This window comes from Epinephelus lanceolatus, chromosome 6, assembly GCF_041903045.1.
Source record: "Epinephelus lanceolatus isolate andai-2023 chromosome 6, ASM4190304v1, whole genome shotgun sequence".
In the NCBI taxonomy this organism is placed as follows: domain Eukaryota; kingdom Metazoa; phylum Chordata; class Actinopteri; order Perciformes; family Serranidae; genus Epinephelus; species Epinephelus lanceolatus.
This window is the reverse complement of record NC_135739.1, coordinates 10738218-10755733: the sequence shown is the minus strand read 5'-3', so window position 1 is coordinate 10755733 and position 17516 is coordinate 10738218. Positions and strand designations below refer to the sequence as shown.

At 39.8% G+C, this 17516-nt stretch overlaps 1 protein-coding gene across 1 annotated transcript; it reads left to right on the top strand.

Annotated features, from left to right (window-relative positions):
• The first annotated feature begins 1149 nt into the window (after positions 1-1149).
• lrrc8db (leucine rich repeat containing 8 VRAC subunit Db) lies at positions 1150-12335 on the top strand. Its single transcript, XM_033620800.2, has 2 exons — positions 1150-1757; positions 5456-12335. The coding sequence occupies exon 2, from the start codon at positions 5458-5460 to the stop codon at positions 8011-8013; it is 2556 nt and encodes an 851-aa protein (XP_033476691.1). The 5' UTR covers positions 1150-1757; positions 5456-5457; the 3' UTR covers positions 8014-12335.
• The last annotated feature ends 5181 nt before the right edge of the window (positions 12336-17516 follow it).

Below are 17516 nucleotides of genomic sequence, written 5' to 3'. Positions count from 1 at the left end.
GTGATTATTATTATCATTATTTATTTATTTATTTATTTTACATTATTAGCTATATGACTAACTTTTAACTGTTACCCCTTCGGTAATAACAACCCTGTCTTATTTCCATGGTGTCAAATGTGGCAGCTTGGTCTAACACCGACACACACCCTTTAACTAACTAAAAAAAAAAAAAAGTGGATGCATCTTTTGATGCCTCTCTTACCTCTCTCAGAGGTGCAAAATGGTTTAGTCCACACCTGGACAAAATGCCATTAAAGCTGTGTGAGTGACGGCGTATGCTGCCGGAGCACCAACGTATGTAGTGTCATGTCTTTCCCTTAAAAAGGGAAATGGTGGTTCCAGATTGAAAGAAAGAGAGAAAAAACAGGGAAAGAAACTGATTTTGTAAAAAAAAAAATTCAAAAGGCGCATGAGAGAGACATGGATCAAGAGCTGAAGTGCAGGGAGCCCACAAAGAATTTGGTGCTATGCCCCTGAACTCGCCAGCAGCAATGACGTAGCATAAAGAGCGAGAAAGTCTGAGTAGGGTGGGAGGAAGAGGTTGTGGACAGGTCAAACAACACAGGACTTTCACCCAGGAGACTTTGTGTCCTTTGTTTCCTGTGTGAAATGTTAATTTTTTAAAAAGTATTCTATCATGTATCATGTGATATACTTGTTACGTGACATGTCAAATACATCAAGTGACATTGTGAATTATCTCAGTAACGCTACAAATTTTATTTTAACCTGAACTTTGATGAGTCAATTTCAGTCAATCGAGCAATTTTATTAATAAAGTCAAATATCACAAATCACAATTTGCCTCACAGGGCTTTACAGCATTCGACATCCCTCTGCCCTTTGGGCCCTCACAGCGGATAAGGAAAAACTCCCCAAAAAACCTTTAACAGGGAAAAAAAATTGTAGAAACCTCATGAAGAGCAACTGAGGAGGGATCCCTTTTCCAGGACGGACAGACGTGCAATAGATGTCGTACAGAACAGATCAACATAATAAATGTGCAGTAATCCATATGACAAAATTATACATAAAGAGAGAGACAGAGAAACGTAAACAAGTAGTTTTTTTTTCTTTTTGCCTAAACATAAGCATTCAACTTAAAAAAAAGGCAGTGTGGTGCGCCTCCTGCAAAACGCTTTGTGTGTGATCGGTGCCTAATACTTATAAAATAGAAAAAACATTCATATGTGTTATAAGTTGAGTGTTTCTTCTAGTGTAAGTTGTCATGTATTTTATTATTATCATTTTTCTTTTTTTGAGGAAACAAAGCTGTGATGTAACTTTAAATTACACCCGTTGCACTTTTACGACGGTCCCTAACATCAGTGGGTCATCTCGTCTCCCACTGTCAATCCCTGCAAGCTTTCATATGTTGTCCATCCTCTCAGCTTCTGATGTGGGGGAAAAACAGAGTGAGATTTCTCCTGCACGTTACAACAGATCTGTCACCACCTGACGGTCATGGGGAAACGCACTGAGGAACAACGAGTGTGTGACTAACATCACGCCGGGTCCACTTCCAGCAGCTGGTGCTGCCGTGCCGGCTGCGTCGCCAGTCAGAGGCAGAGGACCCGACCATCTGAGGCGGAGTGGGGGTAGTCAGCTAAGCTGCTTACAGCCCGGCCAGCAGGCCCACGGTTGAGCTGATGCGAAGAAAGGACGGCTTCATCACGGCACACAAACATGGCATGTAAACAGAGGCGTTGTTCGGTACTGCTGGCATCGACATAAGTGGATCAGACCTCCTGAAGGTGCGTATCTTTGCCGGCCCTCCTTTAGGTTATTCAGGGTCTACAAATGTACCCACAGTGCGCTATGGCCCGACACTGTTAGCAGGTTATATAGCGGGGTATAACCGAGCGGAGCTGGCTGTTACAATGAACCAGCAGTGGATTTAGTGTGCTGCTGTGATGTGAACGCGTCGTGATTTTCTGTAAGGGAACCCAGATACGAGTGCTGCGTTTAAAGGCTTCACGGACATCAGGTCCACCTCTTGTTTTGTGTCCATGGATGCGTCTTGCTGCTGGAGCCGGTCTCAGCCTGCTCTGCTCTGCAGCCCCGATGGAAATAGTGACCTTCATGCTCTCAACACACACAATAGACTGCAGACACAGCGGTGACACAGACTATGTTTTCGTGTTATTTGATGCGTTTCTATTATAACCCACAGGAAAACACTCAGATACAGAGATATAAATAGGCTATACATTATTTACAGCATGCAGCATCACGCCTAGGCAAGAGGGTATATTTGTGGTATGGAGTGCTGACAAAGCACCTGACTGTAAACTCTGTGCAAGGAGGCTAATTTGGAGTGAAGTAGTTTGTATGCACAGAGAAGCACACTAAAGAAAACCAATGGAGATGGTGAGTTATGGAGAGCTCAGACTGTATGAGCAGAATTTGTGTTGCACATGACACGCACTATCTCTACAGACAACATGTGTGCTGTGTCCCAGTTCAAGGGCAGCGCACTCTCTAAATCCATAACACTCTGACAGGGCAGCTCTCTCTGAGCCTTGTCTGAATGTGACTGGGAAATGTGGCACAACCAGTGTGTCATTCCAGTCCTCACTGTCCCATAATGTACTGTGCTCTGCTTAGATCAGCTTGTCCTCGACAATCAGTAAAGCCAGGATATATAATGTCTGCCAGGTGTGATTTACAAGTGACCAGAAAATATAGAATACAGTGGAATATAATTAGAAACACATTAGAGTTTGAAGTGATCCAACACAACAACACCACAGCTACATACATTTGTCATAAGACAGTTGTATTTGATTGCATTGGATTACAGGATCCTGTGCAATTCTCACATTACCAGGACTGATACACAAGCGATGTCACTCCCCTTTGGTGTACCAAATGGACCCTGTTTCAGGAAAAAAATATGTACTGTAGTCACCTGTGAGAGACAAAGAATTTTTTGATCCATCATATTTTCACAGAAGGGGTCGACGCTTAGGTTTAGGCAACAAAACTACTTGGTTATGGGTAGGAGAAGATTGCAGATGTTGCTAAAAACAACTGGCTTTAAGTGCCACAAAGTCAGTGGTGTGTTGCTAAAAAACACCTGGAACCGGTGTTGTTGATTGTTGGTCTCGAACACCGCTCTCCTATTTTATTTAACCTCTATTTAACCAGAAAAACCTCTTGAGACTCGCCAGATCCTGGTACCCATGTACAGGTCTAAAACAAGCAATATAAAACTTGATGGTGTACAAAAATCCTGCAACAGTGCTTTCTTCCTGCAGAAGATTCCACACATAAGGAGCTGCATACATGCCACACTCTTTACATGCCCTTGATACAGACAATAAGAACATGTTTTGAGAACGGAGAGCAGCCATTTTCAATTTTTTGCTTCATGTACATATAAATATGCTGGAAATAGGTTAAGAATAGCTTTGTAAACAAGAGAATGCTGGTGTTTGTTGAAGCCATCCACCCCCCTTGAGTGGACTTTCATGTTCTGAACTACGTCGGTTGCTTGGAGTGTCTAATAATAATGCAGACGGGTTAACTTTGGAGTTGGTGGAAAAACCAGTGCGTCTCATACAGATGCTAAATGGTGCCCTGACAGCGGGTAAACTGCCCACTAAGCATATTTTGACACTGAATTAAACATATGATGCTTGTCAATTTAAAAGATAACTTTGCAAGTCAAGGAAGTCGCAGTTTGTTGTTGGTTTGTTGTCGTACCATTTAGTTTTGTGTGAAACTGCTTAGTGAACTAGTCTATATCTCTCATCTTGCCCAACAGGCCCTTTAAACTACCAGCGCCAGCAAGCCAGCTAGCTTAGTAACTTATGTATGCTCCATGCACAAATGTAAAGTTACTTAAGTGATGTGTTTTATCCAGTGATTCCTGGTCTTTATATCAGCTGGTAATCAAAAGAATGAGCAAGACCCGTTTCTCATGTGAGTACATCCTGGTACGAAACAGGTGTTGTAGAAAGCTATGATGTCACTTTTGCAACTTGTGTTGTCTTTGGAATTCCGTATTTTTTACAGTCTTATGCTTCAGTAGTTTTTCAACAAACTGCTTTTCTGTTGACTTGTATAATCATCTGTTAATCTGACAAACATCCTATATCTAAATCATGGCACAATTGAAATGTGATCTATAAATTATTTATCTCTTTCTGTTAACCACTGTACGTATTTTTTCTGAAATATGGTATCATGGTGTTCCAGTGGAAGGGGAGGGACTTTGCCTCTCTGAACAAGCCACTACTGTTTCATTATGTTTTCCACTTGTCACCCATCCAAGGGAAAATTCTGGTGGTAAACATGGACATTTTAGATTTACGTACTGTAGGCAAGGACTGCCACAATACAACAGTACTTGTGGTTCAGCAGTACCTCTACAACTATTACTATTAATTACTGTTAGGGAGTGAAGCAAAGTAAAAGCTTGTCCTGCAGTAACACATGATTATTTTCATGAATTCAAGTTCTGCAAAATTAACTTTTACACCCCGCTGGTCACAGCTAAAAAAAAATTGTTGAAAATAGAATTGGTTAGACAAAGATAACAGTCCTATTAGGGTGAATAATAGGATGAAAGGAGCATTCTTGTGGAATTTCAACCTTCTTTAAAGCATATAATTTATTGCAGAAAAGCAGTTTACAGCAGCCAAGACAGAGTGTGAAAGCAAGGTGGCCATAACAGTAAGAAACCTTACTTTTCTGGGTCCATTTTTACATGTCATAGCAAAATGTAAAATGGACACAAAGTCTTAACAACGCATACATGGTGATGGGCATGAAATGTGTTAAATTACATGCTGGCAACATGAAAAAAAGGTCAGTGCAAAGTCAGTGAGGGTCCTTTGTTGCTGTGGACTCAAAAATTAAGTATAACAGCAAGAAAGTTTTTGGGGTGGTGCATAGGTCAAACAAACATGGACTTTCAACCAGGAGACCGATGTTCTTGTCCCATGTAAAACCAAATGTCAGCTTAGTTACGGGACTTCACGCACTTTACATAACACAAAAAAGTATGCATATGTCACTTACGTCCCGTACATAGTTATATTAACCAAAACCGCAATCTTTTCCTGAAGTTAACCAAGTTTTTTTTGTCCTCTAAGTCTAACTTAGTGTTTTTCTTTCACTAAACCGAACCAAATGGTGACCGTTTCACAACAAAACTGTGGCTGTTTGTAGTAGACTTTACATTGGCATTTTTTTCATGTTGCCAGCATGTAGTTCTTACAAATAGTGTGCCCACCACCATTCAATGTGTTGTTAAGAAGTTTTACACATTTCTGTAAAACTGTGTTTATCATGCACACTAGGGGAGGTTATGTTGATGTAATTCGAAAAGTCAGTGGAAGTACAAAAATAAACTGAGATGATACTGGGATAATAATCTTATATGATGTAATTTTTCTGTAATGTAGGAATCAAGCATGATGTTGTTTCATTATCTCTGTTGCAGGAATGTTCACCCTCACAGAAGTAGCCTCGCTGAATGACATCCAGCCAACCTATCGAATACTGAAACCATGGTGGGATGTCTTCATGGATTATCTTGGTATTGTCATGTTGATGTTGGCCATATTTTCTGGGACGATGCAGTTGACTAAGGACCAAGTGGTTTGTCTTCCCATTCTGGAACAAACTCCAGAGGGGACTGGGGGCTTCTTAAGGCCCCAACCACCAGAGACAGCTGATAGCTTATGGAACAAAGAAAGTGCCATTGGAGAGCAAGCCGCTCCTTTAATGGCAAGAAGGCCTCCTGATAGCATTGCCCCTACAATTCCCTTCACACAGTCGGGTACTTTTGGGCAGCCTCAGCCTACAGGTGTCAGGACAAAGCTGGATTTTCAGCAGTATGTTTTCGTCAACCAGATGTGCTACCATGTTGCCCTGCCTTGGTATTCAAAGTATTTCCCATACCTCGCTCTCATCCACACTATTGTATTAATGGTCAGTAGCAACTTCTGGTTCAAGTACCCAAAGACAAGCTCCAAAATAGAACATTTTGTTTCCATACTGGGAAAATGTTTCGAATCGCCTTGGACTACCAAAGCGCTGTCAGAGACTGCCTGCGAGGACTCGGAGGAGAACAAGCAGAGACTGGCGGGTGCATCCTCCCTCCTGAAGCATCTGTCCACAAGCAGCGAGGAGGGGAGTCCAAACCAGTCCGCCCCAATGCTGACTAAATCTGGGGTCACATTTTCAGCTGAAAAGCTGGTTAGTGAAGTTCCCGCCATGACCATACTGGACAAAAAAGATGGCGAGCAAGCAAAAGCCCTGTTCGAAAAAGTCCGGAAATTTCGTGCCCATGTGGAAGACAGTGACTTGATTTACAGGCTGTATGCCATTCAGACAGTTATCAAAACAGTCAAATTCATTTTGATCCTGTGCTACACCATGACATTTGTCGCCTCTATAGATTTTGACCACGTGTGTGAGCCTGAAATAAAGCACTTGACTGGATACACCAAGTTCCATTGTACACACAACATGGCGTTCATGTTAAAGAAACTCCTTGTTAGTTATATTGCTCTCATATGTGCTTACGGTGTAATTTGCATATACACACTGTTCTGGCTTTTTCGGCGACCACTAAAAGAGTATTCCTTTGAGAAAGTCAGAGAGGAGAGCAGCTTCAGTGACATTCCGGATGTTAAGAATGACTTTGCGTTCCTCCTCCACATGGTCGATCAGTACGACCAGCTTTACTCAAAGCGTTTTGGTGTTTTTCTCTCTGAGGTGAGTGAGAACAAACTACGGGAGATTAGCCTGAACCATGAGTGGACCTTTGAGAAGTTGCGGCAGCATGTGACGCGCAATCCTCAAGACAAGTTGGAACTCCATCTTTTTATGCTTTCTGGAGTGCCAGATGCTGTGTTTGATCTCACCGATTTGGAAATCCTCAAACTAGAATTAATCCCAGAGGCCAGGATAACAGCTAAGATCTCACAGATGATAAACCTCCAGGAGTTGCACTTCTATCACTGTCCAGCCAAAGTTGAACAGACTGCTTTCATTTTTCTTCGCGATCACCTCCGGTGCCTTCATGTCAAATTCACAGATGTCGCTGAGATTCCTAGCTGGGTATACTTGTTGAAAAATTTAAGTGAACTATACCTGATTGGTAACCTGAACTCAGAAAACAACAAAATGATTGGACTCGAGTCTCTGCGAGATCTCAGGCACCTAAAAATTCTGCATCTCAAAAGCAACCTCACAAAGATCCCAACGAACATAACGGATCTTTCTCCGCATCTGATCAAGCTGGTGATTCATAATGATGGTACAAAGCTCTTAGTGCTGAACAGTTTGAAGAAAATACTGAATCTCGCTGAACTGGAGCTTCTTAACTGTGAGCTGGAGCGAATCCCCCATGCTATCTTCAGTTTGACCAACCTTCAGGAGCTGGATCTAAAATCCAACAACATCCGTACCATCGAGGAGATCATCAGCTTTCAGCACCTCAAGAGACTGACGTGCCTCAAACTTTGGCACAATAAGATCATCACCATTCCACTGTCAATAAGCCATGTTAAAAACCTCGAGTCGCTCTATCTCTCACACAACAAGCTTGAATCACTACCCTCATCATTATTCACCCTTCTCAAGTTGAGGTACCTCGATGTTAGCCACAACTCCATAGTGGTAATACCTCTGGAGGTTGGCTTTCTGCAGAACCTCCAACATTTTGCCATAAATGGCAACAAAGTCGAAGTAGTTCCCAAGCAACTGTTCAAGTGCAACAAACTGAGGACCTTATGTCTCGGCCACAACTGTATCTCCTCCATCCCAGAGAAGATTGGCCAACTCTTGCAGCTGACACATCTGGAACTGAAGGGAAACTGTCTGGATCGTCTCCCGGCTCAGCTCGGTCAGTGCAGCCTCCTGCGCAGGAGCTGCCTGATTGTGGAGGATCATCTCTTTGACTCGCTCCCCATGGAGGTCAAAGAGGGCATCAATCAGGAATCTAGTGTTTCTTTTCCCAATGGGTGTAAGTGTCTAAGTGATGGACGGTAGTCACACCCTATGTGGCATCAAACGTCTGCCATTTCACCTTAGGTGTGTAGAAGTCTTTTTTTATCATGGCACTAGAAACAATAGTTCAGGGTACGGTATTGGTACACTTCATGATGTTTTAGCAACTTATATAATGAGCATACCACAGCACATGCAAGGTTGGTACCACTGGAGAAATTTTAGATGAGCTTTAGAAGTGATCATTGCTTCTGTCTATATATATATTATTTTTTCATTTTGTTCTCAGTTAAAGGGGAATTCCGGTATTTTTCAACCTGGACCCTATTGCCATCACCATGCTTTTGTGTCTGAGTGATTAATTGGAATAGCAATTGTTGAGATTGGTCCAGAATTGTCCAGTGTGTGACAATATAATGGAAAGGATCCATACAGAGGTCGATGTCTTTGTTAAAGAGTAGCATCCTTTTAATAACAGAAACAGCCCCAATATCGTAATCGTCAAACCCATCAGACTCTACTTAAATAAACTTTATCATCATAAAACATGCTTCATTTAAAGCCACAGAAGCAAAATAAAACTCACAAAAACTTATCTTTCCACTGTTCAGATAATCACCACCTCTGGTTTGGTTGAAATAAATCTTTTAGCCTAGCAGGAGAAATAGCTTCCTGTGCACCAACATGACATTTTTCTTATAACATGGTTTTTTGGGATCCTAATGGTGTGTAGTAAAGATTTTTTCTTGTTGCCATGGTCAACTCATGGCCCATGGGGTTTGTTTGGCGGCCATCTTGAATCGATGTCCAAGCTAATTACGAAAAATGTAGATTTTCATCAACTGCGATTCAAAATAGCAGACGTTACATTGTTATGAGCCTAAAATGTGTCATTTACCTTTTTTAACCAAAAAAGAGAGGTATGTTAATGACCTTTCCATTTGATTCCTGGTGTTCAAATTACATGGAAAAATGGGTTTATTTGTCTTTGTATCTTGTCTGGTTCATACTCCTGCTAGACTACTTAATTCACCCAGTTAGATGTGAAAATAAAATGGCTTAATACACACTTAATAACCATTTATTTAAATTGAGTCTGGTGGGTTTGGCGATGGCCATGTCAGGAAAGTTTCTGGTTAAACAAAAAGGATTTTACTCTTTAGCAAAAAGGTCTATCTCTGTAGGGATCCTTTCCATAAGTTGCCATTACATTGAATAACAATCTGATCCTGTCAGTGGCAAAAACAAACACTTTTAGTGGACGTAACTCGATAGTGTTCAAATTCCCCCGAGTGCTAACATTGCAGCGTGGTTTTGCTGCTGCTGACTGTAACAGTCTTGTTTAATACTGAACAAATTAAAAAAAAAAAAATTCCCATTGTAGAACTTGGTCTGTGGCACTCGCTGCAATAAAACATAATGTTTGACAAAAATCGACATTTCTTTTCAGTAGCAGTGCACCCATTACCCTGGATAAGACCTTGCAGTTTTTATTAACCTACATTTTATCACAGAAATATTCTTAGTGAAACCTGTTTACAGCAAGTGTGTTAAATATCTAGAGTGACTGGGTCACTGCTCCTGAAAGGAGATGTAGCTGCTGAAATTTTTAAGGCTGTAAACACCATACACGGAATTTCAATTCTGTCCGTTTTATTGGAATGGAGGCAGAAATCTCAGTATTGATATTTCAAAACTTGAACAAGTCAAACCACAATCTGAATGGAAAAAGTCATACTAAGGGAGCGAATATGTTTTTCTGTTTCTCCACAAACCACCATGATTTACAAGCAGTATTATTGTTTGTGCCAGTGTTGCAAATCAACTGGATCACTTTCTGTTTTCCTCAGAGCCGAGCAACTACCATGTTGTCTACAGTTACTCCAGTTGTTCCACCATCAGGCATTTCTGCTAACGGGGATAGTAACTGCAAAGACCTTACATCGCAGTCCAGTCCTACAGAAATACGTGAATGACCTCTTAACACCACATTATTACGTTGTGTTGAAATGACATGACTGCACCATGGAAACAAGGCCAAAGGAAAAGTCAGTTAGGATCTTGTCGTGGTGGGCACACAAGTATCCTGGTTAAATGACATCAGGTGCGAGATTTATTGCACAATCCTATAGATTGTTAAAAGAGCAACAAAGTCCACATAGGAAGGAGGTCAGTTTGGTAGCCATTATTCAGGGGCGTAGCCATTATTTCAGAGGTGAGGGGGACAGATGGTTCTGGAGTAAGGAAGGAACCAAACCCAAATAACCAAAAACACCTGATGACTAGGAAAAGAGGTCATCTTTTAATGTCAGCTAACCGTTATCAGAAACCACGCAACTCAACTTACATGGTTTGATATAAAGAAGGAGTGCAGGGTTTTCGTCCTCTTGCTAGCTTGTTCGCTGTACATTTTTATTCAAACGTATTGTACTTCCAACTCGGTGCTTAGAGAGGGAACAGAGGGAGCATCCCAGACGTCCCTCTCCCCAGCAACGCTTTCCAGCACCTCCTGAGGGACCCCAAGGCGTTCCCAGGCCAGATTAGATATATAATCCCTCCAGTACGTTCTGGGTCTGCCCCGGGGCCTCCTACCAATGGGACGTGCCCAGAACACCTCTAACGGGAGGCCCCCAGGAGGCATCCTGATCAGATGCCCGAACCACCTCAACTGACCCCTTTGACGCAAAGGAGCAGACTTCTCCGAGCTCCCTCCGGATGTGCGAGCTCCTCACCCTATCTCTAAGGCTGAGCCCAGCCACTCCACGGAGGAAACTCAATTCGACCACACCATTTTTTCAGTCATTACCCAGAGCTCATGACCATAGGTGAGGGTTGGGACATAGATGGACCAGTAAATTGAAAGCTTTGCCTTCCGGCTCAGCTACATCTTCACCACGACGGTCTGGCAACAAACCGCCAATCCATCTCACGCTCCATTCCACGCATGCAACGTGTTGTGGTTACTTGAACTGAAAACACAATATTTTTCTGAACCTGACCAAGAAGTTTTGGTGCCTAAACCCAACTGTGCTGCCACCATGTGATGTGGTGTTCAGAGGTCATTTCATGTATTTCAGTTCTCATACTCTTCAGTAAATGGGAATAGTCACTGATAGCTAGCGAGGAAAGTGGTAGCACTGTCCTCCTCCTGTTGTGTTGCACATTGGTTGACACGCTTCCTTAGTGCTTTAATGGAGCCTTCAGTTTCACAGGAGATCGTTCCCAGTGGCAGACAAAATTGCAGAGTGAAAACGAGGCTTATATGGAACCAATCTAACCACTGATAGTGTTATTAGTCTGTAGCCATTACATTTACTTTATCACAATTTAAAGCAGAAACCTGCCTCTTTACACTTTAAAATTATTACTGCTTCAATGGCTTCCAAGGTCAAGACCAACTCTTTTACTCTACCACTACAGTATAGACCACAAACAATGACACATGCTGCACAAACAAATTAAATAACTCTATAGGTATAACCAAGTATTAACCTTATGCATTCCAGTTTTCATATACTTGTAATATTTTTTCACGTCACACACCAAAATGGTAAAAGTTCCCATCCAATCTTTTCTCTACTTTTTGAAACGTCTTGAATCATGACATTATTTTTGATACAGTTGTTTGGTTTTATTTTTTAGAAGGAGTAGACAGTAGATTGTTTCTAGCCAACCCACAATGACCTTCTTCATTAGTTGTACTTTTGCTCACATGTTTAGTTATGTTTCCTTCTTGTAGACAGTGTATTTATCATGCATTTTGTGTTCTTTCTATGTATTTATTATGCCATTGTCTTTTATGGGTTCTTTTCTCTGCACAGCACTTTGTAAACCTGGTTTTAAAATGTGCTACATGAATAAAAGGATGACTTATTACACTGTTATTATTATTTGAAGATAGAAATGAAGCTCTTTTTTGCACCAAAAAAGGAATTATTCTTTATAATTGTACAGTTTAATCTTGATACATTTAAGATAGGGATGCATGATGTTGGACTTTTTGCTGATAACCAATACGCCAATATATGACAACTTATTTGGCGGATAACCGATACCGATATCGATATATATCCTTTTTTTGCCCCACCTAATTTTAATGATTAAGTCTCTTCTGTAGTGGAATTAACATCATATTATACATGCATACTCTTACCGTGATGACCCACAAGCAGATGGAGATGTGAAGTAGAATATCTAACGTATGTGTAACATTTATTTATTGTGCAAAATAAGGAAAAGCACATTGGCCGATTCTGACTGCTCAATTTAAAGCAGATATCAGCCAAAACTCCAATGAAAATTAGTTTAAAAAAGAAGAAAATTCAAAACATGAAATTTAGATTCAAAAAAAGAAAAATTAAAAACATGAAAATTTGTTAAAAAAAGAGAAAATTCTAAACATGAAAATTACTTAAAAAGAAAAAGAAAATTCAAAACATGAAAATTAGTTTAAAAAAGGAAGAAAATTCAAAACATGAAATTTAGTTAAAAAAAGGAAATTCAAAACATGAAAATTAGTTTAAAAAATTAAAAACATGAAAATTTGTTAAAAAAGAAAAAATTCTAAACATGAAACTTAGTATAAAGAAAATTAAAAACATGAAATTTAGTAAAAAAAAAAAATCAAAACAACAATTAGTAAAAAAAAAAAAGAAAAGAAAATTCTAAACATGAAAATTGGGAAAAAAAAGAAAAAGAAAATTCAAAACATGAAATTTAGTATAAAAAAATAAAATTCAAAACATAAAAATTGTAAAAAAAAAAAAAAAAGAAAGAAAGAAAGAAAGAAAAAAGAAAATTCAAAACATGAAAATTAGTAAAACAAAAAAATAAGGAAAAAATTTTAAAAACAAATAAACAGCCAAGGACATGACCTGGAAAAAGTGCTTATAAAATATAATAATTCTTAATTCTTTCCCTATTTTATTTTTTGAATAATTTTCTAAATCTATACATTTTTGGCAAATTGTGGGACTTTTTTTTTTTTTTTTACCATGTTGCTTATTGCCTTTTTTCCCATGTTTTTGAAAGAAGACGCACCAGTTTTCTCAGGGTTCAAAGGTTTAAGTGTTTGCAAAAGGCGTCAGAAAGGAGCACAAGAAAAGTGATGTCACTTCACATTTCAAAGGGTTAAACAACAGCGTACATACAATATTTCCCCCTCACTTAGCATTTTAAGTAATAGCTTAAAAGCACTGTGTGATCAGGCACAATCTGCCCAGCATGTCAAACTCTGTCATCAGAACCACATCACAGGTTGAAATCAGGATCAGCAATGAAGTTTCTAAACATTGTGACCAATACTGGACACACTACATCCATAGGAGTGGGGTTTTATTTCAGTTGGAGGACAGTTAAAGATAATAGCTCGATGAATTCCTCCAATTTCGCTTCAAAATTTTAAATGGCAAATAACTGAATTACTGAAAACAATATATTTGCAACAGATTACATTTTTAAACTTAGTGATACGTGCCATGTCTATCGTTGTTTGAACAGATGACCCCTTACTAAGCGACATATTTTACAGATATTTCATATTCAATGTGTAACAATAACAGTACTGAACAACTGATAAACTGTGCAAGAAACACAAATAATAAATGCAATAACTGCAGGGATTTTGAGTAAAACAAGTAATTTGGATGAATTTTGAGTAAATTACTTCCTTATGATATTTCATCAAAGATCAGTTTTCCTTGGGGTGCCCAGTAGCTCACCTGGTAGAGCAGGGGCCTCATGTACAAAGGCTATGTCCTTGCTGCAGTGGCCGTGGGTTTGATTCCAACCTGTGGCTCTTTGCTCCATGTCATCCCTCCTCTTTCTCCCTGTCACATGTAACCTGTCCGGACTAATAAAGGCACAAAAAAGCCGATTAACATGATTCTTTGGTCTGTATTCTGATTTTTAACTTTAAAATGAACTATTTAATTTAGTTTTCTTCATATGAATGACATGCTGAGATATAGACCTGCTGTTTCTTACACCCCTCAGAAACAAGAGGGCCTCACGACCTCTGTGAAGCTTTGGTGACCCCTAGTAGGGGTTGGGCCCCAGGTTGAGAAACAGTAGTTCCCAACTGGTCCAGTGAGAGGGTCCAGATTTCTCCCTGGTCATTGGTTCAAGGTCCACAAAGTTTAATATATTCAGTGTCATACTTGGGTCTGGTCATATCGTTGAGTTAGTTTGCATCTCTGTTCAGTAGCTGTCTGTTACTCACTCACTCTACAACAGGAAACAGCACTTCAAAATAAAAGCTTGTGCCGTAAATTCACTGTGCTTCAAAAATAAAGTGTGTTTTTTACAAACCTGACACAGTATTAATAACAAACAGTGCTCCGGTAGGTAGGCCGGTTCATAACATTCAATATTCAGTATAACACCTGTGAGTGACATCATTTTTCTTGAACAGTGGTGTAGGATGTTGTGGCCACTGGCACTTTGTTGCATTTCACAAAATAAAATAAAATAAAACTCAATTTACTTTCTGATCACTTGCACTGGAACAATTATGACTTACTACAAACATTTTTGTTCCTACAATCTTGACTTGATTTTTGAATGCAAAGTGAATTCTTGTGAGTATTAAAATGATACAGAGCTCACAACTAATTGATGTTACTAACATGAGAGTGAGTTTGTGATTCTGATGTGGCCTCTCTGTGAGCTACAAACAAGATGTATGCCAGGTTTATGATGTAACACTGGAGACTCTTCACTGACTCTGCAGACAGATAAGCAGTTCGCCAACATTTCAAGAATTTCCAACAACATCCCGCTCTTTATTGCACTAACTTTAATCACAAGTGGGGTTAAAACTGGTGAAAGACTAAAGCTGGAGAGAACTCAAACTCGGATGAATGCCAGCAGGAATATTTTTCAGAGGTTCCTCTATCACTGTGAAAAGGCTGTGGATGTGACAGTCAGGGCCTTCACGTGAAACGCAACACATTTCTTGGGCAGTGTCGTCCTCTAGTGCCGGTAGGTAGTTACTACACTTTATAACAGTCATTTTAGCTGCTGATTTGAAGCATGTTGAACAGCACTGAGTTGTGTACGTTCTTTGCATTGCAGATTAAATGAGTTAGATTAGATTAAATCAGTTTGTCCAGGTCAGTTAGTCATTAATCAACCTTAATCCCCTGTAACTGTTAAACTGTAAGGGAGCTTAATTAGATGAATTTGTGGGCGTTTTCATACGACCTGCACGGTTAAAAAAGACTTGCAGCATGATGCTTGTCAGTATATGTATGTGCTGAGAGGCAGGGAAACTACCTGAGGGAGGTCTACAGGTTCACTCTGTTACACACAGACATTCATAACTATGAATTAAGAGACTCCAGTTCACCTGATAAGCTGCAGTTAATCATTTTCTTAAAATTTATGTCAGTTGACTTGAAAATATCCTCATATACTGTAGCTAGAGATTTGTACTGATAAATAAATCAGATAATATTGTATTATATCATTACACACATTGTAATCTGTCAACTTAATATAGTAAAACTGAACGGCGACATCATGCAGGAGGCTTCAAATGTTACTCCAGCAGTCCAAAGATATGTGAGTGTGGTGAACTGGGACCTTATATTTCCTGTAGATTTGTACACAACACAGTGGATGGATATATGACAGGTTGTGATCTGAGGGCAGTGAAATTCAGTGTCGTGAAAACTGTCTTTTCACTTTCAGTCTGTGATATTCACTACTTGTGATCCTGCACGACAGGTTAAGTATGAAAGCGAACGAATGCCCTAAAATATATCTCTTTATATGTATAAAGTTCTTAGTCAGTTAGAATTAAACACTTTATTTAAACTCTCTATTTAGCATAAGCAGTACATATTCAATAACCAACTATAATTTAGGTGTTTTAAATTATGTTTTTGTGAAGAACTACAGCTTCTCTTATAAAGCATCCCTAACTGCTGTGTGCAGTGGTTAGCATTGTCACCTCACAGCAAGCAGGTTTCGCGTTCGAACCCGGGATGGGGGAGCCCTTCTGTGCAGAGTTTGCATGTTCTCCCCGTGTCAGTGTGGGTTTTCTCAGGGTACTCCGGCTTCCTCCCACAGTCCAAAGACATGCAGGTTAAAGGCTCTCTAAGTCTTCCTGAGCTTGAAAAGTTTTTGTCACATACAGCAAACATCTCCTCGCGATCTGCTAGCTACATGTCCTCTGAATATGCTGTGAAAAAGTCCAGTCTCTGTAGGCATCCCAGGCTCCGCAAATGGCAACAAAAACATTTGGGTCCAGGCTGCACCAACCAGCCAACCGGTGCACAGAGAGGCAGTTAGAGGTACAGGCTACAATGAGGCTAAGGGGAGCTAACTCCGTTGTGTTTGATAACACTATTGAATGAAAACAGAAGTGAAGTGTTTTTGTTGCCATTTGACATGTAGCTAGCAGATCGCCAGATGTTTGCTGTATGTGACAAAAACTTTTCAAGCTTAGGAAGACTTAGAGAGCCTTGAGTTGGTGACTCTAAATTGTCCGTAGGTGTGAATGTGAGTGTGAATGGTTGTCTGTCTCTATGTGTCAGCCCTGTGATAGTCTGGTGACCTGTCCAGGGTGAACCCCTGCCTTGTTACTGAGGTGACAAGCCTGCCAAGCTGCTGACCACTCTTTGAGACCAACAAACAACAATACCGGTTATAATTTAGCAAGCCATCGCTGCATTTTCAGCGGCTTTTGAGACATGGGCAACAAGCATAGAGCCTTGAAACGTGGGTTGTTTTTAGACATCACTACTGTGTCTCCAGGTGGGGATTGAGTCCCGAAAACCAGGTATTTTCAGCCAAAACATATTTTCCGAACCATAACCAAATGTTTTATGCGCCTAAACCTAACCACACATTAACCACAGTGTTGTTGAAATGTAAAGTTTCTGTGTACACGCTACATAATGGAGATATTGGTAATTTTTTAAAAGTCATTTTTATTAGATTTTCAAGAGAAATGCACAAAATAAAACATAAATAACATCAAGGCATTAAATTAAAAGGAATAACTAAAGGAAAACTATATAAATATTGAAAAGGTGTAAGCTGAAACTAATTATATCTACCATTTTGTTCTTATTCTTTACATATTCTCATTCTCTCGTTTTGTTTCTGTTAACGTACAGATGTTAAGTGTCGGGGGCTTGGTTTTAAACCTGCCTGCAAATGATTTGTGCCTTAATGCCTTAAAACACAATGTAAGATACGTTTGTGCATGCAATCATATGCTACATTATAGAATGTAATCCAGCATTCATTAGCTGTTTAAACAGCAATTACACCCTCACCAGCCACTTTATTAGGTACAGCTGTTCAACTGCTCCGTAACTAAGTAAAAGTAGTGTTTGGTTCTTCTGACTGATATTATTATATATAACATCATTAGATTATTAATACTGAAGCATCAGTGTTAGAGCAGCATGTTACTGTTGTAGCTGCTGGAGGTGGAGCTAGTTTCAACTACTTTTTAAAAACTTGACTACTGTTCTTATGATTAGGCCTGTCAAGATAACAAATTTTGCTGGGCGATTAATTGCGTCGGAAAT

What these genes read in the sequence shown, in the direction of transcription:
- lrrc8db (XM_033620800.2), top strand. Translation starts at nt 5,458, where the DNA reads ATGTTCACCCTCACAGAAGTAGCCTCGCTGAATGACATCCAGCCAACC.